This window comes from Motacilla alba, chromosome 1A (assembly GCF_015832195.1).
Source record: "Motacilla alba alba isolate MOTALB_02 chromosome 1A, Motacilla_alba_V1.0_pri, whole genome shotgun sequence".
In the NCBI taxonomy this organism is placed as follows: Eukaryota; Metazoa; Chordata; class Aves; order Passeriformes; family Motacillidae; genus Motacilla; species Motacilla alba.
The window spans coordinates 44,720,654-44,748,429 of record NC_052031.1 but is presented as its reverse complement, the minus strand read 5'-3'; the positions used below and the strand labels follow the sequence as shown (position 1 = coordinate 44,748,429).

Here is a 27,776-nt window from a genome sequence, read left to right as displayed (position 1 = left end):
CATGAAAAATGTAACAGGGCCCAGAATTTTAAATATAGACCTAATGTAATTTGGATTCTTTGGTCAGCAGACCTAAAAAAGCCTTCAAGAGTCAAAAATAGGTTACAGCAATAGATACAAGCGAAACAACTTAGTACATAAAACTAATTCTTTCAAATAGAATGTCTATTTGACTGTTAAAACTCAAAGTAATAAATTACAGTTTCATTTTAAAATAACACCTATAACCTTCTGGATAGTTAAAGCTTCTAAAAATGTTGAGATAAAAATCAATGAATCTTAGAATTAAAAAAACTAAGAGCTTTATGCTTGTTAGCTGTCTACAACAGTGAAGTTAACACATGATTATGCAGCTTGCACCCGTCATGAACATGACAGTGAGCTCTGAAGCTTATTATTCTAGGATACTGTAATACTAATTATGTCAAAAAAAGAGCAGACAGAGTAAAATAATTTTTGATATATGATGGCTGTTATAAATGTCACATACCGTATATTTACAATTTATTCAGTGGCACAGTCAGCTCTTTGTTGGGAAATGAGTAATGATATGCTGTCCAACACTGCAGAAAGTTCACCAACTCTAGACAAGCTACTTTCACAGAAGTATTTTTATTCCTTTTTATAACATACCAAGTTCTCCCTGCTCAAGGCTTCCCTGTCTCCATTTAATACTGAATATAATAACTAAAAAATAAGCCACAAAGATTGATCTTTCATTTTAATTTTTAGCATTAGGATAATTAATAATGTAAGATGTGGGATTGAGAAACTTTGAAGACAATTATTTTTACAGTGGGTCTTCAAAGAAAAATTTCATTCAATGTTCAAAACATGTGCCATGGTCAGTGTAGAGTCCAGAATTCTAATTCAAGATTTATATGAATAATGTATTCTGAGCTGCCTACATTTGAAAGCTCAAATAGGCTGCTCACAAGCCAGAGATCTAAAAAGGTTTATTTTCTAGCCAGCTGATAATCAGTGAAAAAATTGGCATACAAGACCTTAAAAATTTTTGACAAAATATAACCTACTTTTTTTTTTTTTTGTAAGTCATGTTTTTATTATAGACTAACAATATAGAGACTTGTACATACATATTATAAAACTAACATCAAGACATTTTTGGTATGAAAGATAAAGATCCACAAGATTTAAAATCTCAGCCCTTACTGAGTAACAGCCAACTTTATTAACCAATAAAAACACCTTTTTAAATATCATTCTGCTTAATCTTCTAGGGTCTAAATACACTGGCTATGGGATGGAGATTCATTTGCAGGAATGAATAACACAAAGATATTTGCATTTGTTAACTACATAATTCACTGCTTGCACAGGATTTTGGTTTTGTACTGATCCTCTGCATATAATTTCATTCTTCTATAGTGCTCCCAGAAATATTACCATTGAAATTACCAAGAATCTGAATGAAATGCCAGTATAATATTTTTGAAACATTAGAAAGAATATGAGTACCTCTGAAGAATCAGTTGCACTACTGAGTGGCATTTCTACATCATGTAGTTCTACTGGAAATTTCTCAAGACAACACAATGAATATTCAAATAAATTCTTTTCAAGGAAGGAATGCATTTCTGCTATGCGTAGAACAATTCCTGTGTCAGAAATCAAACCAAGGTGTCCATCTCTTGCAGAAAGTGTGCCAGGTCCTGGGTTAGGGGCAGTAAAAGAGATTTTTAAAATTACATCATTATTTGCCATTACAATGTCAAGTTACTACATATACGCTATATCATACATTTTGAAAGCATCATAAAATATGTAAATAGATTCAATACCAAATAAATGCATTTCCAACAATTATACTGATTGCCCTTAAATATTACTAGCTTATGCTATTTGTAATTTTTCACCAGTGATCAGAAAATGAAAAAAACTCTCTCCAGACATTATAAAGTAGCATCAAATGGGAGGTGTAATTTTAAGGTGTAGATACTTAAATTCAAAGTGTAAGCACCAGTACGTTCACTAGATGCCTAAGCACCCACTAGAATAAACACATATTTATTCAACACGGTCAAAATTAACTTTAAGAGCTCTTAAGACCCCAGTTTAGACAGCTAGGGGCTGATCAGCTGAGTTTCCCTGTAAGCTCCCCAAAAGGTAACTAAAGCTGAGATTTACATGCACGTTTTGACACTTAATTGTAGATACCTTCCTTACAGTTCAGTGGTGAGCCAGAATACTTTCATTTGATGCTGCAGGGAGAAAATCCAGCCTCTCTGGAATTATTTTCGAAGTTGCTAGGTTTCTCTCTAAACAACACCTATACGTACAGTGTAGTTTTGTTCTCACCTATTGGGTCATCACTTGTAAATCCAAAAGCTGGCTATCACATGTAGGTGCACAGTATTCAGGCCTTGCAATTAATGGATTCTTACTCTGTTTGAAAGGTCCTATCCCATGCTCTGTTTGCAGTGAAATAACCCAAGCTTGCAAATCACATCTGGGGTTTCAGTCAAAACACATTTAATAGTGCTCAGCCTTCCCATTTGCCCTACACTCAGGTCTCCAAAACAGGACCTCAAATTGAACAGATTTATTTTTTATGTGACTTAAGCTTGATTTTTCTATAACTAAAAATAAATATAGATTATGAATTTTTAATAAATGCTTCAGATGTAGTAACAATTACATTTTGAGGGAGGCCCTCCTTGTATTGTGGAGGCTTATGAATAACTACGAAGAAAGGTAGTAATACCTTTGCTTGCAACATGTGTAAACTGACATAAATTCTTTCCATGAAGATTTTTTTGCATTTATATAATTTAAAGGAACTAAAAATTAGGCTATTTCAGATGATAGCCTTTAAATCTGACACTGTTTGCCCTCAAGAACAGTATTCTAGAAGGAAATAAAATGCATACCAGATAGGTTTGTGTTATAAATTCTTTTCAGATGATTGTAGTAGTGGATCATGAGAACCCATATTATTGTATCTTTCTTCTGTCTGGCCTTGGTGACAAGACTTTCTGTTCCTTCACTTTCACTCGGACGGTCTTCTGTGATTTCTTTGTTTTCAGCAGAAGATACTTCAGGAATTTCAGAGACAACGTTGTATCCATCTGCAATCCAATGACAGTTCAAGAACATACCTGAAGTAGCTGGAATTCAAAAGCTATTTCTGCATTGTGTTGGAACTGACTAATCTGTAACTAGAAGTATAACTTGTGAAACTGCTTATATTTTTCATACAAGAAAAATTATTTTTATTCTTTTTTTAATATGAGTTGAAATAGTAAATAGCCTTAAAATTATTTGAAAATTGTTTCTCAGATCACTGGCAGGAACCTTACTAATCCTTGCAAGAAATTCAAAAGGAGTAGAGAGCAAGGTGCATTCTCTCTCTCTGAATTTGAATATGAAACCATTATTCCTCCACATTGTTCAATAGAAGATATTTACTAAATGGTAACAACACAAGCAGTCACCCATCATAACTGCAGCAGCTGAACTTCCCAGTTTTGTTGACCCTAACTCAGAAGAGTTAGGTACTCTGAAATATTCACTGTTAGTTTTAATCCTTCATCCATTTTAGATATTAAGCACATTTTCACTCAAATATACTCTTAACTGTGAAATAAAACAAAGATAATATTTTCTTTTGCACTGCCTTGAAGTTGTACTTATGCAGAAAGAGGAAAAAATTATCAGTAGAGATATCACTGCATCACTGTTCACATTCAATACTGGCTTTCACTGTCTTAGTACATGGCTCTCTCAAAAGCACAATTCTTGAGCTCTGTTTCTCACTTCAAATCAAACCTTGTTATAGTGATTCCTAACAGTAAACTTTCAGACAGTAATTATGAGTGCTTCTACAAAACCTGAATGTCTCTATTATTCCTGACATTTTACTGCCAATGTCAAGATGGCCATATTGTCTTATAGATGAAAACTTAAATATGTTTTTTACCAAGAGTTTTACAGAAAATATTTAGTGTGCTATGCTGAGAATTTACATTTCAATTTACATTCTTGTATTTTGGCCTACTATTGTTTTTCGACATTTTCTATTCTTCATTGTATTGGCTAACAGAACTATAAGGAGAAACACCTGTTGCATTTGCTAAAAGAAAAAAACCTATCTGTTATTATAAGCAAATGGAGCTAGTACAAAACAATCAGATGGAAAGCCTTAGCATCCAACACTTCTTTTCATAAACCAATCAAAACACATGTGTTTAAACACTGTACAGTATGCAGACAGGGCTCAGCTTTGCCAGCATCTATCAGGCAGAGCAATTCAGTCTTTGTCAGTCACTTGGGATAACTGAAATCAAGTCACTGAACCAAATTTTATCACTAAATTAATGGTTCCTTGTTTAAAAATAAACATGAATATTTTGCCTTAGTGTTTATATAACACCTAGCAGTCATTATCTCAGAGTTCCTAGTTTCACTGCTGAGGTTTTTTAGATTAAAAACTTCAATTTCATCAACTCCTTTACCTGAAAAATAAAAGCAGAATTTAGAAATAAACCAGTCAAAGTTCTACCAAGCTAGTGGAAGAATATCTAAATAATAATCCATTGGATTGGGAAGACAGTGAAAATTATCTTCTACTGACTTTGAGTTTTAGAATACAGTACACAGGCAGAACACTTTGCTAGAGTTTCAGTTTGTCAGTTTGTTTTGTTGTTCGTGATTTTGTTTTTAATTCACTGGTTGGGTTGGGTTTTTTTGGGGCATGATGCAGGGAGAGAAGCTATTCAACACCAACATCTCTTTGCAAAATCAAGAGTAAAAGTGAAACTCTCCAAGGGAAAGCTAATATACCTAGGGAAAAACATCAGTTATAAGTCAATGTTTGGAAAAAAAAAAAAGCAGTGATGACTGATAGGGAGACCAATATTTACTTTATATGTCTGAAATAAAGGACCATCTGCTTTTCCAAAATTATGGCAGTATGTGCACTCTGTCTTTCTGAGATACAGTATGCAAACAATTTATTTTTCTTAACATACTGAACACAGGCACAGGCTGATATTCAAGGACCCATGAGGTCTCTACTTAATGTTTTGCATTGCTATGCATGATGAAACTTTTGCTTTTATTTTCCAAAACTGGTATATAATTTTTCACAAACTAAAACTAGATATTAAATGTATTACTAGATTACATAGCATATATAGCTTATTATTTATTTAATTTTCTGATATTACAAGGTATAAAGGAATACCAGGTATGAAATCTCTGTATGAAGAAAAAAGATCCATGGAAGCAAATTCTGGGATTTTTTGTTGCACTTCATCCTTCATGTTCTGTTCTTTAACACCCTTCATTCCAGTTAACAGCTGAGAACCAAGCACAGCATCACCAACCTAAAAATAACATTTATTTCATTAGGGACTTATTCACTACAAAATTTATGTAGATTTTAATATCTTAGGGTAGGAAGACGAGGACAAAAAATTAATTATTCACATACTATATTTTTAAAAGTTAGGAAAATATTCTATTTCTTTCTGACATAAGGTACATATTACATCAAAATAAATCATTACTGCTGACAGCTTAATTACTACATAGTAATTTCAAACCAGATATCCTCATCTGGATGCCACTGATGTCTGTCCACATGTCAAATACATGTGCACACATATCAGGTCATGTGCCATTTTATTTGCACTGAATCAAAGTTAAGGTAAGCAGAGTCATATCTGTCCAAGAGAGATTAAATGCATTATTCAGTGCCCATTTTAATTTTATTAAACAAGACCTATGCCAGAAATTTCAGGAAATCTTAGCACTCTTGTTTGAATTGCTTTATTTGCTTGTGTAAGTAGAATAAGATGAAAGGTAAAAAAAAAAAAAAAAAAATTACCTCTTTAGAATATTGCACCAACCTGTGTAGCTGCTCTTATGGCAATCCAGGCTTGTGCTTTGTAGACTTCTGATTTCATAGCCTCCTCAGAAGACCGATCTCCAGAAAAGGTCTAAAAATTATATACCAGTTCATAATCAGGATTCTAAATATATTAAAGTAAAATATATTCTAAACATAGAAAAAATTCCTCCAAATAATGAAGTAATTGTTTTATTTTTAAGTTGCAAAAATTGGCATGGAATGTAAATCCATGCATTAATTGCTAAAAACAAAAAAAAATTCCAGAGCATACTAATTGGCTGCTCCTGGAAAAATCTTTCTCAGAACAGTTTATACTATGGTCACTACTGTATACAGTGTTGCTATCATATTCCATTTTCTTGAATCTTAATTACCTCTTTTCTCTAATGTTACACATTTTGCTTTCCATCTATGGCTCATAGGAACTTTCATGTGGATAAAGACACTTATATTTCTCACGCTGTCATTCATATTTGTATGGAAAAATTGAAATTTGATAAAGTTAGCATGTAAAAAAACAGGTTTGAATGTTAAGTACATTTTCAGAGGTACAAATTAATTTGTACATAAAGGGAAATGAAAACACTGTTGGTTCTGTGTCTTCCTATTTTATATAGAAAAATATTTTAAATATTATCATTCAATGCAATGAACATGAGAGATAACATCAAACAAGATCAAATTATATTATATGATTTCTTTGTGTGATTTTTCCAGGAGGACTTTTAGTATGCTGTATAAGTCACTGCAAGTAATAATATGGCAAGGTGCACAATACGTATTTCCTGTTTTGAAGAGGCCACTGCCCAAAAGATAGAAAACATACACTTGATTTGGAAGGCACTGAATTATCTGTCTCTGATTCAACGTCATTATTTTCAGCAAAATGGAAATATGAGAGTGCTATTTCAAGGTAGGACCGTCTTATTAACCTGTAAGAAACAGCACACAGAATAATCAGCTTAACTATCAAAGTAAGCATTACAGTGATAAAATTTGTCTCCTGCATAAGACTAGCTAGATACCTCACCAAATAAATCATTCATCCAGCCCCCATCATCTACTTTAAGTGCAACTTGTTTCAGAAATTTAGGAACTCAGAAATCCATGGGTTCCTGTTTTAAAGTCACGCGAATCTAAAACATCCCTATGGTGTGCTTAACAAATAACACCTTCATTTAACAGCACATCAAATATAATTTGCATTATTTGAAATAAATATTCCATAAATAAATTGCAAATGTTTAGTAAGAAAACCCTAATTCTGCAAAGGAAGTGATCTTTCTGTACTGTTTGTCTTCTTTGCTCAAGTTAAGCAATTTATCCATTGCCCTGGTTTCCCTGAAACATAGGTAGCTGAATTTGGATATCAATCAAATTGGGTTCTCAGTCAAACTCTCCCAAGGATTAGCAAAAATACCCACTGTGACCAAACCAGGCTTTTGTTTCCTAACTGGGCTCACATACTGACCTTCTTAGTTTTGAGTTTTCTACCCGAAAGTTTCACATCTTCAGACAGTGCTCAGCTATTGCCACTCTCCTCCTATGTATGTCTCCTTCTCTTTTCAGTGATTTTTACAGTAGTATTGTAAACTAAGCAAAAATCATAGAGTCATAGAATGGTTTGGGTTGGAAGGGGACTTTAAAGGTCATCTAGTCCCACTCCCCTGCAAAGAGCAGGGACACTTTCAACCAGCTCAGGTTGCTCAGAGCACCCTTCAACCTTATCTTGAATGTTTTGAGGTACAGGGCATTTATCACCTTTCTGGACAACCTATTCCAGTGAACCACCATTGTAAAAAAATTCTTCCTAATATCTAGTCTGAATCTACCCTTTTTTGCTTTAAAACTATTACCCATTGTCCTATCATTACAAGCACTATTAGAAACTATCTCCATCCTATAAGCCCCCTTTAAGTACTGAAAGGCTGCCAAAATGATTCCCTGGAACCCTCTCTTCTTCAGGCTGAAAATTCCAATTCTCTCAGCCTTTTCTCACAGGAGAGGTTTTCCAGCCTCTCATAATTTTTGTGGGACTCAGCTGGACCTGCTTCAACAGGTTCATGTCTTTCCTGTGCTGAGAACTCCAGAGCTAGGTGCAGTACTCCAGGAGGAATTTCATCATATCAGAGCAGAGGGGCAGAAATATTCCCCTCAATCTGCTGAAAATCACTATACTTGGAGAATTTCTCCAACGTTTCTATTCCCTATAGGTTTATAACAGTCTTCTTATGCAGATTCCTCCTGGCTCTGCAGATTTCTTCAGATCTCACTTATGAATTAACTTCCCCAAGCATAGCAACAAACTCCTGCTCACATAGTTACTATTCTGGACAGATACATACTGCACAGAGTTGGTTGTTTATACAGTACAATAAATTCCAGCTTTAGTACAATTTGTGCAAAGCAAAATACAAAATCAGAGTACTGCACAGTGAAAGACTGAGCAAACTAGCTGAAAAGATGGTAAATTCTACACTTGGTTGGCAACAATTTAGTTAAATTTCTAGTCTTGCTAACAAAAAAGGATGTGAGACATCAAGAAACAACTTTAATTAAATAATACCACAGATATCACAGAGCTTGTATAAATGTCAGCAGGATGTTAAGTTCTCTAAAACAAGAAAGCCATGGTCCATTGATGTCGCTGTACATTCTTGTAGTAAGATGGCAGCAAATTAAATGAGAGGGTAGCAAATTAAACTTGCAAAACTTCACCACAGTCCATTTCTGCACCATCTTCCATCATGCTGGCTGCTCGTTGAGGTTTATTATTATGCTACTACTTCTACATTCAGAGTTCTGGTTCATTAACTTAAGTAACAGAATACCCAAACAAGCAAGGTAAATTGCTGCCTTCACACTGTCTCTAACTAGATGTGGCACATTATTCATTTAGACTGGTCAAGAAACAAAAAAACTGAAGTCCAATGTATCAGAGCTGCTTGACAGAATTTATTGGCTGTCTTGGCTCAGCTCTTCAGGCATCTTCTAGGCTGATAACTAATGCCAAAGTCACTGTCCTGATATCTGTTACAAACACATTTCCTACGCTCCTTCTGCCTCTGCTCTTCTGACTATTTCTGGCTGGTAACCTTTTCAAGCTGGATTTCTGTTATCTGGAAGGGGGCAGACCACAGCTCATCTTCTGAAATATGAATAAACCTCCCGTTTAATTGATAGCTCTGTTCTCAGTGTTGACAGATAGGGCACAAATTTGGAAATAGAACCAAAAGCTGTAACTTTTATGTAGCATTAAAAAATGTTTTTAAACGTTCTTATCATTTGTTTTAAATAAGAGAATAAATATCCACTAGCTCTTCTCTATTGAAATAAAACTCTTCTAAAACATAAAAGATACTCCATAATAGAAGTCCCAGACCAAATCTCAAAAAATGTTTAAAAATTATATTAATGCATTAATGTATTTAAATTATTTTCAAAGTTATGTAGCTACATTCTTACTCATATTTGTGATCATGTTGCTGGCTGAGCTTAATAGCTTCCAACAGGGTTTCAACAGCTTGAGAGGACTTGTTATTTCCTGCTTCACATATCTGGCGTTCTAGCTTACCTTAGAAAGAAGTACAGAAAGTAGATTTTCAAGATGTTAATAATTTTTCTTCTGTAAGACCCACCCAATCTGTTTTTCCCTCCAGAAAAGTTAAACAATACAATACATTATCTATTCTCCTCCTGTTAAGCAAGATCTTTTCCAGTTTGTTTAAAAGGTAATGAACAATGCTTGTATAACAATCCACAGAGTAGCTGAAATAACCAAACTTGGGAATCATAATGACCCCTAACATCTCCTGATCCCAACTAGCAGAGCATTGTATGTGAGGAGGTAATGAGCAGGCACAGCCTGTTCTGTGCTGTGCTGCACACATGGTGTGGTCCTCAGGCCCGTGTTGTGCTGGGCACATCCCACAGGATAAATGCAGCCAGCTTGCTGTAACAGAAGAGTCTGTTGGCAGCATCTTCTCAGTACCTTTCTGTAAAAGTGAAGCAAGAGGCTCTTATGAACATGCTTTTTGTTTGACAGGAGAAATTATGAATATCATTGTTTTCTCTCAAGAACAGCTAAAAGATCAAAATGAGTCAACTTTTTTCACGGACAGGACTTGCATGTTGTGTTACACCCTGATTGGAAACACGTTCAATACTGCACAACTTGGAGTTCTCAGCCTCTGCAGTTAGAAGAGATTGTTTACACTCACATTTTTCTTTTATAGTGTTAACTCCAAAAAATAGCATTTTAAGAGATACATTACAAAGTCTTCAATGTTTTTCTGGCTGGGATCCTCACAAACCAACACCTCCTGGTGCAAAACAATGTTCATAATCTTGTTGGCCACACCCTTGGATCCCTGATAACATACAGATGAAAGCAGCTCTAATCCAATTTTGAAATTATTTGTAGAATAATGCATCCCAAACTCCTGTGGTGTGGTACTAAACACAGGAGAGAGATCTGCATCTAGAGACACTGAGAAATGTCCAAACTTATTCTAGTTTTACAGTAAAATATCTCCATGTTAAGAGACATCATGCATAACATTTCCGAGGATGGTGCTTGGGATGTACAAACGGGGGTTTATTTACCTATCTGAAAAAGAATTTCAGCTTCCAAATCTAATTTTTTTGTTGCAGATGCTCTGCAAAGATTCAATGCTGATTCTAAAAGTCTGAGAGCACGTAGCCATTGCAAGGGATATCTTGCAGCTGTTGAAGATACTTTTTCAGCCAATGTGTATCCTAAAGAAAAAAAATGAAACAGTTCTTTGTAAATTATTTAGTGGACAACCAATTTATGCAAAAAGAGCTAATTCCTTAGAAGAAATGCTGCTGTTACAATCCAATTCTCAAAAATGCAAGTGATTGATGGATATAAATACAGAGTTGTAATAGTGTTTCACTATTGTACGATGCCATTGAGATTTACCTAGACCACTCAAAAGAAGACCAAGCTACACCAGTCAGCCCATTCATAAAATATGAGTGAAAATTTACTAAAATTTAAAAATAATAATGAGTTGTGTTTTTCTTACCAATTTTCATTTTGACTAGGGCTAGCAAGTTAATATGTGGCATGTAGATATTCTTCGAGGGTAAGACCAGGCAAGTCAATGTACTGTCTTTTCCTTGCCGTTCAATGGGTTCACCACAATCAAAAATCTATGGAAAGAGCATGCTCAGTAAAATCAAGTTGCAGACAGCAAATTAAAAAGCAGTTCGAGAAAGTAAGTTAGATATTGCAAACCTGAAGTGTCTTGAAAAGAGCACTAGAAAAGGATTCAATTTCCTGAATTCCTTTACTTTAGAGTGTACTTGTCTTGCAGAAGAGTCTTGCGATGCAAACAAACAATTTTCATGAACTCTTGACTGAATTTAGAAAAGTCAGGCTTTGGTTTTTAAAAGAAAACTCCCTAAAATCAGTCTTTGAGAAACAGATCTCACAAATTACCAAAGCCCTGGAAAGGAACTGTCATTTCTACAAAGAAATCTGACATCCAGCAAAGGCCGGAAAAGAAAAAGAAATTAGCATGTAGGGGCCAGTCAAACCTTTCATTCATGGAGATAAGACAATGGGGAGACATTGTAAACTGTCAAGTCACTTGAAGGTTAGCAAGTCTCACAGTTGGAAGTTTGAGAATGAAGCGATTCATATGATACTTTGTTACTTAGGAAAATAAATATTTTGGTGGCTCAGACTTCCATTTTAGAAAATATGAGGAAAAAGAGTTTGATCTAAAAACTTTCCTCTTTGACCTGTACCAAATTCAGATAAAAATGCCTATTTTGGATCCCAAATAGGTAAATGTTTTAGTGCTCTCACAAAGTTCATATTTTTAGATTTATTTTTAATTACATATTTAAAGTTTTACATGAAAATTATTTCTTCATACCAATTGTAACAATCCATCAACCTAAAATATCATGCTACTTCAAATAGATTGTCCTGATTCAAATTATTCTAAGACAGAAAGCTAAGCTCTTGGATGCTTAAGAGTTAGGAATTTAATGAGATCTACATTCTCCCTGAGGTGTTGAGTATGAAAATGTCCCTCATTGCAAATGGGAAAAGTGAGTGTTCTGCATCTCTTTAGAAGTCAAACTACCTATTTCTTTTTTCACGTCTGGATGTGTATTTTGCAACTATTCAATATTTTTAAATTCTGTGAAAACACCAGACTTCACATGTGAACATACATGATGAGTATGGATAAAGAGTTTGGTAAGATGAATAACTTCTTTACACTATTCTAATGTATTTAAAACTGAACTGATCAGTTACTAGGAGTAGTCCTTCTTAATAATTGATAAAATAGCTTCCAGGATGAATAATTAAGGATGTTGGAAGGATATGGAAATGCACCAACATGTACTCACTGCTTTAATGGTAAGCTCATGTGCCAAAACAAGCAAGTTCAATGGTTCCACTGCAGAAGAGCAATGTTCTGAGTCCTCTGCTGTTTGCAGTGGCAGTATGTCTGCCAGCAGAAGCATGCTTTTCACAAGAGTCAAAGAAGCTGGCAGGGAAATAAATGTGTCCTCTTGGAGTAAACTGATGATATTCTGTTGGGATACAGAACAACATAAACCAAAGTAGTTACTATATTCCTGTCTATTTATGAGGACAAAGCACGCAAAGTGAAAAAATCTATTTTAGAGGCACTATTTCAAACTTATTTAATGCTGCCATCAGCTGTTCTGACTACACAAAAAAATTCATCAAAGAAAAGCAAACAGTTTTTCCTTTGTGTTCAAACCTTCAAAAGAAGTTTAATGTCTGCCACAGGACGTTTTTCTTGCAGGTCAAGAATAGCAGCTTGTACCATCACTTCAGCCTGAGTCTCAATATCACCAAAGGCTTCTGCCTCTAATATTACTTCTTTTATCACACTTCTGCGCTCAGCCACATCATTTCCTAAAAGAAGAGAACATATGAATAGTAAAAATACAATAGAAAACACTTTATTGTGTGTTCTACCATTCTTAAGTATTTCTACACTAAAAAGTTACAGAAAATATGGCACTATGAATTCCACATTGCACGTGCACCATTTCATCAATTTTGTGTCAAATTCACTTTAAAAAGAAAGAAAAATCAGTTAGTTTCTAAAAAGCTTCTGAAGAGTTTCTAGATGTAAGTTCATCCAAATGTATGCTTTTTATGCAAGCCACCAACATAAATATTAAGGTATTTGAGATCTGTTCTACTTATCCAAAAATCTGATTTTAGTTAAAATTGCAAAATAGTAACAGCCTGCAGAGAAATTATCCAGAACTGATTAAGTAAGAATTTGGCAACAGACTTAGACTGATTTTGGTACTTAAGTGAGCATCAGAGTTGTTCAGAACCAAGGAATGAAAAACATTTTATTCATAACCAAACTTCAAAAAATATATTTTGCAATATCTCTCTTAAATCCTTAAAAAATAACCTGGAACATTTTTAGGAGCTATGTAGGGATATTTCATTTACTAGAGATATAAAAAGCAAAAAATATTTTGAGACTTTCAAAACCAGAAGTAATCAGCAACAGCACTTTTTGAAACAACCATACTTTCTTAATTACACTAGAACATTTGAAACTTTTAGGTACAGTTATCAAAAGATAATGACTAGTAAATGAAAATTAATATAATACTTTCTGTTTTCATGTTCTAGGAGAGAATGTGCTCATAAATATATTTTCCTTATTGGATTGGATGAATTTAACACAAATAATTGTTCAGTGATAATACAGCCCCAGACTTAGTGTTATTTTTTAACTCTGAATAAGAATTGTGTCTGTATAAGCTCATTTGCCCATTATAATCCCAAAATCTAAAGCAAGAAAGTGTAGTACCTTTCATATCACCAACACCATGTATCTGTGTCATGAGTGCAGTCACTAACATTGCTCGACACCTCAGCCACAAATGTACATTCACGTGCCCTTGTGCTGTTACACGGGGAGGGAGTGAAATACCCTCTGTGGTGGAGTCCTATTAAGTCCCAAAAGCAAGAAAAATGTTACTTTCTGAGTAACATACTTTACTACAAACAAGGCAGCAGGCCTTGTTAAATTATTACAAATATCTTACAAATAACAGCAACATTCTAAACAGAATTTTTTTGAAGGTTACATACATATTTTAATAACAGGAGGCCATTTATTATTTAAATTTTAATATATATAAAATAATTTTAAGCATTGAATAGTAAAACAACTTTTATGTGAGACTCCATAAATATATCTATATACTATATTTGTTATGAAGAATAATTCTAAGAGTTTGGATTTTATTCCACAAACTTCTGAGGCACATAAAAGTCTAATTTTAGAGAAGGATCAGTATCAATTTCTGATATCTCAAAAACAACTAGAAATAAATTTTTCGGTTTTGATTTCTAGTTTTTTGTGTTTCTGGTGTTTGGAAAAAAATATAAGTGTAATGTAGTACTACAAGTGTTTGTGAGAATGCTCAACTTGTACTGTCTTCATATATTCCAAAAACTCTTTCTATTGCTAAAATTCCACACTCATGTTCTACTGTTTGTTACAGCAGCAATCACTGGATAATGCACCACCTGCATTTTACTTATACAAAAAATCATCCTGACTGATTTGCATTGATGCAAATGAGGAAAAAAATATCTATAGCTCAGTTACTGGCTATAGGATCATCCTAAGAAAAGAGAGGAGCAAGTGCAGAGAGACAGAAGCCCCTGATATGCAACACAAACAGAGTTGCTTGTCCATGTGAGTCAATTTGACTCACTGTGCACTCAAGAGTGACTGTGTGGTGTGCGACCAACAGGCTTTCCAAAGCAAAGGTCAGAATCCCTGTGTGTTGGACAACAGAAGTCAGCTGAAATCTTGCTCCATATAGAACACAGCAATGATGTGAAATGGTCCATCTGGCTCTTTGAATGAGAATTCAGTTTTCAGTCAGAAAATCTAAAATACCTTAACTGAATAATACAAGATTTTCAACCGATAGCTATTTTTTTCACTTTCTTTTTGTTTTGAGGGGTTTTAAAAATAAAGGAGATTTTCAGTGCTGCCATTTGAGAGTAATGGAAATAAAAACTGTGATTCCTAACCTCATATAAATTATAATGATGATTACAGACACATTGAGCACATCTTAAGCAAGCAGGTATCCGAAGCATGTCAAAGATCATTTTTTCTCTAGGTTAATGGTAACCACATAATATAAATGACTGCCATGTTCTGATATTATGAAAATTGCTCAACACTTAATACAAGAAAGATTCATATACAAAGAAAGATAAATTTAAAACAAATATCCACACATACCAAACACGCCCTTTCATCCTTTTCCTCTTGAAAATGTGCCACGTCCACACTTAAAACTTTTGCATCTTGGAGAAGTCGAATTGCAGAGAAAGCCAAAGCAACACTGTGGTATAGAGCAACATTATTTATAAATACTAATTATATTTGCCACTTTATGATTTTTTTTAAATAGATATTTCATTTTTTTCTATGCCAGAGATGTAAATCACCAGCTACCAATTTTTGCTTCAGTAAAACATGATTACACTCAGGCTACTTTCTGAATTTGTAGGAACTGTGTTATGGAAGTGACAAAAGAGCAGTAAAAAAACACGTTTTGCCAATAACAGACATAACCTGAGAGAATATTTCACTGTTAGGATGGTCAGGCATTGGAATAGGTTGCCCAGCTACTTGGTGGAGTCACCATGCCTGGAGGAGTTTAAGAGACATCTGGATCTGGGTAATACAATTTAGTGGTTTAGGTGTCACAGTGGTGATGCAGGGTTGATGGCTGGACTTGATGAGCTCAATGATTCTATTATTCTATCAATAGCATATGAGCTCAAATATATCATATCCTGTTGGGAGTAATCAAAACAGAACTCCATTATAATTTCCAGTTACACACAGAATCAGAGAATCATTTTGGCTGGCAGAGACCTCTAAGATTGTCAAGCCCAACTTTTAGATCTAGTTAAATCAGTAGATCCAGACCAACGATGGCATATCTGTCTTCAGGGATAAGTTCTCAGAAATTAGAAGATGTAAAAATACTGAAAATTACAAGATATATTAGGAGAGTTCTGTATCATCCACAACTAAGGTTGATACCTTTCTCCTTAAAGCTTTTCTGGGCTATGCATTAATCCTCCAGTTAAATCCACATGGTCAAATACTCACAGGATCTTAGTAAACACCACCAAGGTGATGAGGCAAAACATCATCAGTAAAAAAAAAATCACATGACATTGCATCTACTGTACTCGCTACCCCAGATCCTAAATCCTTTTCTGGAGTTCACTCTGAACAGCACCTTTGAAAGATACAGACACCACTAGGACTGGTGCAGCATTCAACCCTATGTGTCAAAAAATGATGGGCTTAGATTGCAAAATATTGTCACGTTTCTTAAAATATGAACTACTGCGGTTTGTTGGTTTGTTTTTGTGTTTTTTTTGCTGTCTTTATAAGCACTTGATACCCTCAGATAATGTTCCACTTTCACTTCATGTACAAAACTGTGTATCTACAGCAGCAGACTTCATGAATACAATTATTTCATGATATTAAGACATCTGCAAAGCCATCATAGACAGAAGACCTTTTTCATACTAGGAATTGTTGTCCAGAGAACACACTACTCAAAATATTCTGAGAATTGCCAAAATCAATGTCTCTTTGTATTGCTTTCTCCCAGTTGCACATTTTCCTCTATGTCTGCAAATCTTTACTTTCCTACATCCTCTCTAAAACATTTTTGAGTTTGGTTTTGGGGGTTGTTTGTTTGGAATTTTTTTTAAAATTCTACATGTTCTCTGCTCACAGAAACATTTTTCTAGCAATTCTAAGCTACCAGATAGTATGCCTAGCTCACTACTTGAAAGATTTTTTTTCAGCAGGGTAATTGTTAAAAATGTATTACTGAAGTTCCTATCTATGCTGGTATTTTTACATAGACTCTCTTTACATAAAGACTGGCTGCTATGAAGCAAAAAAAAAAAATAGAAAAGAATAAATAAATAAATATAAAAATAAAATATAAAATATACTAAAAAAATTAAAAAATATAAAAATAAAATAATAAAATATATTAAAAAAATAGAAAAGAATTAACACCTTTTTGCACTGCCAGAACAACGCAAAGATCTTTCAATGCAAGAGAGATTCAGGGTCTGTGTGAATTTACTTTTGAGATATTCTAGACTAATGGTTGTGAAGGCAAAGAGATATTCTAGACTAATGGTTGTGAAGGCAAAGATCTTGCACCAAGAATTCTGAATAAGAGCTGAACTACTAAATTACACACATTAATCTGTCAACATATATATAACCATAGGATGGATAACCTCCTCTTAAGATAAGACAGCAGTTAAAGTCTTCCTGTCATTTCTGATTCTATCCTCCTTGCTGTTTTTGTGATGCAGACCTGGATGGATTACACCAATTCAGCACAAATAGACCCCAAAGTAAAAATGAGAACCAAAGCCATAAATACCTTGGTTTTTACATCTCAGAATTCAATCCTCATGAATCTCCTTATCATCCCTTTACCTCAGTTTTATTCAACAAAATGAAAACAGAATAAATCAATGTTGAATTAGATGACAAGTTTCTCTCTAACAGCGGGAAAAGGTGAAACAGAATTTCCTTATAAAATCAAACAGAAAAACGGATAATGCATTGAGGTACCTCAACTTCTTTTTTTAAGTGCTCTCCTCTGAACCAAGGCATCAAAGTTAAAATTACAACAAAATTTGACTTTTCTTAAAACATTGCTTGAGATGCTATGGTTCTAAACTCAAATACCTTGGAGAAAGTACAGCACCTAGGAGTACTTAGGTTATTAACAACTACTAACCTAAATTCCTCAGCACCACTGCCTCGAGTTAACTGCTCTTGTCAACATTTAGCAATATTGAAAATGAGGCTATTTTCACCTACATGCTTACACATAAATTTCCTAAGTAAAATATAGACCACAAGCCCAAAGATTCATATAAGCCTTGAGTCACAATTTATTCACATAAGCAGAGAAGTATACATTTGGGTAATTAAAAAGTTCACATTTATAGGACAGACACCATATAAGTGTCCTTGAGATCAATGGGATTAGTCCTATACATAAAGTTATTCTGAAGCATACATTTTTTTGCAAGACAGAAGCTTGTAATGCAGAAGCTTGCCTTGATGAAATTTTTGTGACCCTCTTCTGCTGTCAACAAGAGTGATGTATCTATATATTTCCCTTGACAATATACACATCCTTTTATCAGCTGAATCAGAAAGTGACAAGATGATCAAAATAGGAAAGTACAGCTGACTATAACAATTTCACCACTAGGTCATTTCGCCAAAGGAGAAAAATAAGACGAATTTCTGTAATATCATGCAAAGTTTGATTTCTAGGCTGGCAGGCAGGGAACATTCAGCTGTCTGAAGAAATGTTTCATTTGTATCTGAGGCAGACATATCAACAGCTTCCATGGCAGTGCAACAAAACTGCAAAATAGGTTAAAAACCCCCAAACTCTTACTTTATTTTTTGATGGGTTTTTTTCCCTGATACTGACCACTGTTAATATATAAGACCCACTAAACAAACACCCATCAAAAATTTAAGAGTCACAAAAAGTGATCTATACAATGCTTGACATCCATTGAAATCCTTGATATTCTAAAAAAAAGTTTCTTCAATCTGAGACAAGTTATAAACCAACAGAGAAACGAGTCCCTAGGATATAAATGTCATGGAAGGATGAAGGGTTCTGCAGTGAAATGTCTCGCATATACTGGAACCAGTTCAGCAGGGTGAGAATGTCTGAGAGAGTATTCTACCAATGCAGGTTTTACCAAGCCTAGTATCAAGCTAAGATTACACACATGATATTTCAGATGCTCCTTGATTATTAGTATAGTGACCTTATAAAATTCAGGACACTCAAAGGTATGATGAGGTGACTGTCAGCGACTGGTGGATTTCTCCTTGACAATTTATAGCAAATTAATCTAATTCAAAAAGCACTGAAATGGATTAATATTTCATGTTGAGAAATGTCCACAAATAACCTACAAGTTCTTACTTTGCATCTTCTCTAATGACATTTTGCTAAATTATTACAGTCCTAATATGTGAATTTTTGGAAACTGCTTTCTTTTAAAGTAACATACACAAAACCTGGGGGAAAGACCACACTGCAGACTGTTACTGTTTTCAGTACAGTAGGCTATACAGCACTGTGAAGCTCCTATCCTTGTTAATTATTTTTACTGCTGTACCATAACAATGCAAAAGAAATTGTGCAATTTAAAAGGCATTGATTTTGCGAGTGTTCCGCTAAGAGAGCTGACAGAAGGAAGGTGGCTTGTTTTGTCAAAGAATAAACAATTTTTTTAAATGGGCAAAAAAATCCCATTGAGACTGATTTATCTATTGGCCTGATGAGCCACCTACCACTTCAATCTTCACCACTATTTCAACAATAAAGAAAGGGTTATTTTTTTCCTTTTTTTCATGCTTACTGTGCTATAAAATTTATTGTAGCAATTCTGGTGTGTTTAGTTAGATTGGACCTAACAAATGTTACAAATACTGATTACATTGTACCAAATCTCAATCTAGTCTGGCAGGTGATGGTGCTACACCTGAGTATGCTCCACTTGTAGTTAGCAATTTGTGCACTCAAAGATTTTTCCCTCTAATAAAAAATTAGATAAAAAAGCTTCACACTGATAAAATTATCATGCATAGTTAAACTAACATCCTTCTTACACAAATTAATGTAAAATTACAGGTATGCCAAACAGATGAATCCTCCAAGGTAAAAGACCGAAACAATGTTGGGAATTTAACATCTACAAAGAGTTAATATATTTTTGTATGTCCAGTATATTCCAAGAACATTAAAACTGTAACTCCATTAAATTCTCCAAAAGAAACCAGAATCTCAAAAAAAAAATGACAGAATTTGGGAATTTTAATTTCAACAAAACATCAGGCAGATATATACAGATACATAGAGATAATTCAGCCATAGACATAACACAACAGTATTTTAGACTATGAAAAACAAAATAATGCTGCTGAAATCTATTCTGTTAATGTTTACTTCAATGCTTTTTAATCACTGTAATTTAAAAAATAAAATATTGATGTTTTAATATGAAATCAGTAAGTAGGTCAAGAAGAAATGTTCCTTTAGGACAGAAAGACAGGGCATTCTAGAACAAAGTAGAATTCAGTAGTTCAGAGATAAGATTAGTGCTCTGCTGTACAAATGATAAGAACTCACATGATCTAACAAATTAAGACTTTAACCAAAACCATGAAGACTGCAACTTTTTCTTTGTTTTTATACAACATTTTATCACAAAAACATCCCACCGAGAAATCGTAACTGATTCTCTGGGCCGACTGAATCTCTGGCCCTATAACTGATCATCATTTAAAAAGCAAAATAAAGCAGTAATAAAAAAATTAAATGCCTGTGTATCTCACATTTGTAAATATACTAAAGGAGTTGTTATAGATAACTACTAAGATTTACAATATTGATGTAGTAATAAAGAAATTATTTTTAATCACTGGTGGTGAGGGCTGTGCAATATAAGGTTATTCATAGTATTACTTACCTGAGAGGTGCTTGATGCCTTTGCTGAGAAATAGAAGCAAGTTCAAGTTTGGCCACAATAAGAGCCTCTAAATCTTCTACAGAATACCGAGATATGTCCCCATCATATTTTTCCTGTATGTCCTGTACAAGATAGTGAAGAGTTTCTTCAGCTTCTGTCAATAAAATCCCCTAGAGAAGAACACAGGGTTGTATGATTTCAAAAAATAAAGAAACAAAAATTTCCTTTAGAAGTATTTTTTCTGTGTAGCCTACTATCCCTGCATCCTAAAATAAATCAACTTAAGTGCAATATTTCTATAAATGGGGGTGCAGTGGAGAATTCTGCTTTTGTCAGGTTTTCAGAATCACTGTGTTTAAATCAGCAACATCTTAACTGTGCCTGTACTATTGTCATGCATGCTTAACTCCATATTTTAAGGCTTAGCAATGCTATTCATTAATTTCCCATTCTTTATCTAATAGCTATACTTGATAATGTTATACTATACTCCTCAATATGCTTAGTAATTTTAAACAATAAATACAATATTAAAAACAACATTAAAGATGTCAAAAGAAATATTACATTCCTTATTAGCTATATTTGGACATCCTTGTGTGCAGTATGTATCCTGAAAGTTCAACTATAATTTACAGTCTTTCTGATCCAAAAATCTGTAGGAAGCTGTAAAAACCACATCTATAAAAAGAAGCTAATTTTAAATTAAATCTCAATTGTGGAGCTTTCAGTAGAATTAAAAATTAATTTAAAGGTTTGTATCATCCAATACATTACTTGATTAAAATTCAGAGCTCAACTTAAAAAACATCACCAAAAAAAACCAAACCATAAAAACTCCTCCAAAAGAATAGAACAGTTAAAGAAAAATTAAGAGTAAGAAATATATTATGCCTCTTAATTGAGCATTATTCAATTCAAGTGAACACTTCTGGTTTAGTTATTTTCAAGTTCCTGTTTTCAAATTATAATAAAACTTTCAAGTTTCTAGTGTTTGACCTATACCAACTGCCATACAAAATCATCCTCCCTTCTCCAGACATACTTTTTGTATTTGTTTGTTTGTAAAAATGGCCAAAAGTAGATACTTCCAAAGTGAAAGGCCCCTCTGAATGAAGAATATGTCAGCCCTTAATTCTGGTCTCTTTGTGATGTGAAACTGACAAGCATAAAGTTACAATTAAACAAAACAAAATCCAACTAAGCAAACCCCTTTCAAACAAAGAAGTTAATAAGCTATGGTATGTTTTCTTCAAAATAAAGTACCAGAAAGAGCTACAGGAAAAATTTGAAATATTTTACATATGAGAATGGTAGAGAATGATTTTTTTATTTTTATAGCATATTGCCTCATCAAAGAGTCTCTGGTGTTCTACAAATGGAACCCTCTGAAAGGAGATGATTTTATCTTGAAACACTGTTGCATTTGCTGGGAAATGCCTCGAGGATGGCAAGAATGATGCATCTAACTCCATGTTCTCAAAAGGCTAATTTATTACTTTATAATACTATATTATACTAAAGAATACTATACTATACTAAAGAATACAGAATGGATACTTACTGAATGCTAAAAGATAACAATGAAAACTCATGATTCTTTCCAGAGTCTCAACACAGCTTGGCACTATTTGGCCAAAGAGTCAAAACAACTCATACCAGAATCCAATCAGACAATCACCTTTGGGTAAACAATCTCCAAACACATTTTACACAGGAGAAGCAAATGATATAAAAATTGTTTTCTCTGAGGTTTCTCAGCTTCCCAGGAGAGAAATCCTGGATGACGGACTTTTTTCAGAGAATGTGAATGCCACAAAATCCCATTGTCTTTACCCTTTATGCTGAAATAGTCATACTGAGATCTGATTGTGGAAATACTTCCCATCATTTGAAAAATGATGCAACAAAAATGAAAAACGATTGCACCATCATCAACACATCGTGCACAGCTAGTAAGGCTACAGTCAAATTAGAAACAGGAATTTTTAGTCTCCTTTTTCATACCATCCTCTCATCATCATTTTTGTTACATTGAAGGCATTAGCAAGGGTTTTTGGATCAATCTGCATTTTCTCAACCCTTTTCTCCTAAAAATCAAAATTACCTTCAGCATGGCCATATTTAATTCATCTTTACAATCAACAAGATGCACCATTCTGTCTCTTTGTTCCTGTTGTCTTGAATCCTGATCAGCATCAACTGTCAAATACATTGCAGATAAATTTCAGATAAGAGATGCAGAAACAAAGCATTCTCAGTAATTTGAAGAACATAGTCCTTTTCTTTCTATTTACAACTGAGACTTTAAACATCAGAATAAGTAACAATGGATCAAATTAATAATGATAATAATAATTGTAGAAGAATAATAAAAGAACCTTAACAAGCCTTACTGCTTATTTCAATAATGACTGAATTTTTTCAGCAACATTTAAAATTAATATTGTTCATAATATGACATATTTACTCATATGCTGTTAAAAGTGAAAACAAAAAGGCTTGAAGCAATATAAATAAATTTTTCCACCATCCTTATCATTACCTTTTACATTTGATGCTGTAGTTTTGCTTGGCTCTGGCAAGCTGGTATTGTCAACAGAATATAAAATCTTTTCAACTTTTTCAGGTATATTATTTATTGTGGCAGAAAGACAAATGATGAGATGCATTTTGGCTAAGGTTAATTTATTCATAATTTGTTGGTTGCATAGTGGCGCCACTGTTAAAGACAGACTGCAATTAAATGCATCTTCCAGTACCTACAAGAAGGTTAACAATTGGGATTATTTGAAATGACACATTTTACATTTTTCTTGTTCAAGACATATTCTGTTTCTATTAATAATGACACAAATCAACAATTAACATGAATAACATTCGTATTATTCTCATTTACTATGAATGAGTTGGGTTTTTCCCAAACGTCAGCACTCAGTAGCACTTGCTACAGCCTCAGAGATTGGTTTTACAGCAGAAGGTGCATCTATGAAATTATAGCTATTATCACCGCAAGTTCTAGTTTTATGTGTTGTAGGTGAATCTGTAGTTCAAAAACCTCAACTCAAAGAAAAGTCTGCTGTTAAGAAAGGAAAAAAAATCTTGTATCACATCATTCTAGCATATTTCATAGACTCTGTCATTCATTATAAACTAGGATATATATATCCTAGTTTTATCATGAGTTTAATAGTCTCACTTTAGATTAATAAATTTAGAAGTTGAAAGTCTACACAGATTTGCAAGATCATGAGTCCAGTAACAGCACCACATAGACTGTGAAGTGTTCAAATCAACAGTTTAAAATAACGCACAACTTCAAAATAAATCAGAAACTAGCGAGATCAAAAGCTGTTGAGATACACTTCTCATTTCCATCCTGTAATACCAACTGTTGTAGGAGACACACAAGCCTACTGTAAACAAGAGCGAAAAGTGGAGGGGGAAAGGTAGGGATTGTAATTTACCAATTTGTTTTAAAGGTACTACTTTTTCACATTCTGCTAACATTTACCCCTACGAGCTCAATAGATCTGTAAGAAGGTTAATAAAAGGAAATTATTAAAACTGAAAAACACAAAAGAAGTTAGTGATGAGTAGGTGATTTTAAATAAAATCAGAAAATGACTGTTTAGACACTGGTTTATAGTCACCATTTAATTTTTTTTTTCCCCAGAAATGGACTTCAACCCCCATACGAGTTAAGACAAGTCTATGAAGACAACTCTGATTGAGAGAAATTATAACATTAAAAGCCTGACTCTCAATGTTTAGCAGGATAAACACCTGACCATATCACAACAAAACCAGAATACTTCCATTAGTGTGTTTTCCACAAAAAAGCCACAGATTTGTACACATGAGATCTCCCATCTGAAAAATGGTGAAAATGGTAGCTGCCCTTCCCTTGAGAGGTCAGTCATAAAATTGAAAATTTAGGAAATAGTAATCCATTGAGAAGAATATGTCTTGTATTTACTGGATTTTTTTATAATAACAAGGATATTTTCTCTTAAGACAGAAATAAATGTTTATGTACAGTATAAAACATTTACCTCTTTCCGGTTTTTTACCTGCAAATTTGTATCAGTCATGAGAGATTTTGAGGAATCAAATTTCTGTGAGGCCTGTAAAATGGAAAAAAAAAACCAAAAATAATGTATTACAATATGAGTATAAAACCAATGAGTTAATAAAGGTGGGAGGAGGGAAATTTCCCTTCAAATCAGCTCATTAAACTCAATTGTAATCAATGAATGAATGGAATCAAATCACCACTTCCTTATCTGAGTGGTGCTTTTGGGTAGGTGACATGGCAAAACTTTTGGTGACAAAATTTTTCCCACTGCTCATGCTGAATTTCACCTGGTCCTCTGTCCAGAAGTCTTTTGTCAGCTTTATCCATACTTTTCATGCCTGCATATGAAATCACACATTGTTTTTTCTACAGTAGTATCTGCAGTACTCAGTGTTTAAAACACGTTTCAAATTTGATTTTTGTTCCTGCTGTTTAGTGAGAGATTTTTAATGTCATTCAAAGCTTACTATTTGATTAATTTATTGAAAGAAATTTAGTAATTTCTTAGGAACATGTAACAACTTGCAGATATGGTGTATGTGCAGTTTCATGAAGAAAATGGATTGTTACAGCTCAATGTCATACTTTTCTGGTGTTTACCTGCACTTGTTCAGTATATCTGTATCCTGCTGGTATTTTCCATGGAATTCTCTCTCCCGAAATAAGCAAAGACAGCTCATGAAAGGCCTCCGTAAAAAATCCTATATCTGTAAGTACTTTAATCTATGAAAAAATAACAAAGCATTTGATTTGGTTATTCATTATTCTTATTGCTCAAAATAAAAGGTATTTAAAGGTAACTTTGAAATAGATTGAAATAGATTTGGCTACTGGACTTTTACATTGATGGAGAATGATCTTCAATGGAAAGAGGTCTTTTACATATTATAGTGAATAATTTCAAAGATGTGTCTTTCACCTTTAAAAACAAGTTCTTTAAAAACTTCCTCCTGAATAAGGGAAAGAACTTGCTTCATCTGGTAAGAGGTTTGACTGCCTGTCCAAGATCAGTCCCTTAACAAAATCTGTTTAGTAGATTTTACTCATCTTAGTCTTGTAGTACTCAGCCACTCTACCTAACCCATATCAACATTTCCTGAAAATTCCTAAAACCAATATCACTTTGACTCTTAATACTCTTAAAAACTCTTGATAGATATCTTGAAAAAAAAACCCCAAAACTCCCAAATTATTTAAACAGCAACAACAAAATGTGAACATTAGTGAAAAGACAAAAATCTGTTCCTAGATTTCATGGAACCTTGTTCTACCATGATAGCAAGAACACATCCAGAAGTGAATATTTGGGGGAAAAAATAGTCATTCATGCTCTGCACTGAAAAAAACATTTAAAAGAAAAGTGGAACAAGATAAAAAATACCAAGTGAGAAGTCTGGACCAAAGAAGAAAAATCTCCTCTTCATTAAATAGAGAGTAGAAAGAATTTATGGAAGCACTCAACAGCCTATGTAGGAAATTACTGGTATACTGTTAATAACTCTGTAAATAACTGTGTAAATAACTCTGCATGCTATTCAAATTGAGAATATAAAGAATAACTGCATTTAGACAGTACCCCTACCATCTGCTGTGCTAAGAAACACTAAGCAACAACTGAACTTAAAAGCATTACTTTTCATAGTAGAAATACATGAGTATCAAATTGACTACATTAAACAAAGAATTGAAAAGCTTACTTGAAATAGAAAGTGTTTTGAGGAAGAGAAAGTTTATTTGATTACCTTGAGAATTCTTCCTTCAATACATTTAGCTGGGTCTTTACAAATCTCAGATACAATATATTGGTATAATGTGAACAGAGGTAAAATCTGTAGCAAAATAGTAGGTCATGCAGCTATAAACATCATACAGGGTACCATTATGGAAATACACATTGCAATTACATATCAAAAGTATCTAGATAATATAAGATTACTGCTTTGACCATCACACACCATCTCTTATGCTACGTCTCTTATGCTACGTCTACACACTACGTCTCTTATGCTTTCTTAAAGATTAATGTGTTAAAAAGTTTTTCAGCTCACTAAAGCTAATCCCTGGTACTACCTTTTATCTGATTCACGATGTAGAAAGTGAAGTTTGTCCAAAATATTCTCTGTGTTCAAGGTGGGGTATTTTACCACATCATTACTGAGTAAACCTACCAGAAATAAGTTGATACAAGGGATTTCTAAAACTATCTGCATTTTTATGCCATAATTTTTTCAATACAACTAACAGAAGAGTAAAATCCTGTAAGCTTTTAAAAATAAACACAATTAAGTCCTACAACTAAGTGAAATGATATCAGTTGTAAAATAAAGTGGATGGTGATGAGACTTATTGACAAATTTATTTACATTCATTTTAAAATTAAAATTTTTGTAGGGACAACTAACAAAAAATATTTTAAAACTGAGCTCTATTAAAATATAGAGACACTGTATAACCTTCCAGTATCTGAAGGGAGCCTACAGGGAAGCTGGACTTCATCAGGAACTGGTGTGATACAACAAGGAGTAATGGGTACAAAGTGAAAGAGGGGAAATTTAGGTTGGATATTAAGAGGAAGTTCTTTACTGTGAGGGTGGTGAGACAGTGGAGCAGTTGCCCATGAACTTGTGGATGCCCCAACCACGCAAGTGTTCAAGGCCAGGTTGGATGAGGTGCTGAGCAACCTGGTCTAATGGTAGGCATCCCTCCCCTTAGCATGGGAGGTTGAAACTATATGATCTATAAATATCCCTTCCAAACCTAAACATTCTATGGTCCTATGATCTATTGTTATACAACACTTCAGAAAAAGCAGATTCTTTCCTAACAGATTTGTGTGTTTATTGAAAATGAAAGAACTTCCAAAATTTAATTACTGTTCAGCTTTTACATTTTTCTTCACTTTAAAATGTCCGCAAGCTTGGAAAATGCTAACAGCATTGTTAGATTTTTGTCAAATTCACTTAAAGTTTTCATAATGTAGCTTAATACTTCTGAATTTGGATTACAAATGCTTGAGGCAAATGTTTTAATTGTACCCATACAGTTTCCTATTGATATTTGAAGTAGTTCAGCAAAATTAGTCTTTGAAGTTTTATTTTTAATAAAACTTGAATCTTGATGTATTTTGATTTCAGTGACAAATCAACTTAGCGCCCACCATCCAAAACATTCCCACACAA

General features: G+C 33.7%; 1 protein-coding gene across 1 annotated transcript in view; it reads right to left on the bottom strand.

The window, feature by feature from the left end:
* Positions 1 to 27,776, bottom strand: part of CFAP54 (cilia and flagella associated protein 54) — a 104,664-nt gene that overhangs the window by 10,375 nt on the left and 66,513 nt on the right. The window contains exons 47-64 of the mRNA XM_038155315.1: positions 26,340 to 26,426; positions 25,198 to 25,320; positions 24,593 to 24,646; positions 23,065 to 23,281; positions 22,627 to 22,721; positions 20,520 to 20,689; positions 15,190 to 15,292; positions 13,732 to 13,870; positions 12,649 to 12,806; positions 12,269 to 12,454; positions 10,927 to 11,053; positions 10,481 to 10,633; positions 9,341 to 9,449; positions 6,702 to 6,807; positions 5,874 to 5,963; positions 5,207 to 5,348; positions 2,892 to 3,089; positions 1,480 to 1,673 (exon numbers count right to left, since the gene is read on the bottom strand). Coding sequence (XP_038011243.1) covers positions 1,480 to 1,673; positions 2,892 to 3,089; positions 5,207 to 5,348; positions 5,874 to 5,963; positions 6,702 to 6,807; positions 9,341 to 9,449; positions 10,481 to 10,633; positions 10,927 to 11,053; positions 12,269 to 12,454; positions 12,649 to 12,806; positions 13,732 to 13,870; positions 15,190 to 15,292; positions 20,520 to 20,689; positions 22,627 to 22,721; positions 23,065 to 23,281; positions 24,593 to 24,646; positions 25,198 to 25,320; positions 26,340 to 26,426 — 2,451 coding nt within the window. The remainder of the gene's footprint in view (positions 1 to 1,479; positions 1,674 to 2,891; positions 3,090 to 5,206; positions 5,349 to 5,873; positions 5,964 to 6,701; positions 6,808 to 9,340; positions 9,450 to 10,480; positions 10,634 to 10,926; positions 11,054 to 12,268; positions 12,455 to 12,648; positions 12,807 to 13,731; positions 13,871 to 15,189; positions 15,293 to 20,519; positions 20,690 to 22,626; positions 22,722 to 23,064; positions 23,282 to 24,592; positions 24,647 to 25,197; positions 25,321 to 26,339; positions 26,427 to 27,776) is intronic.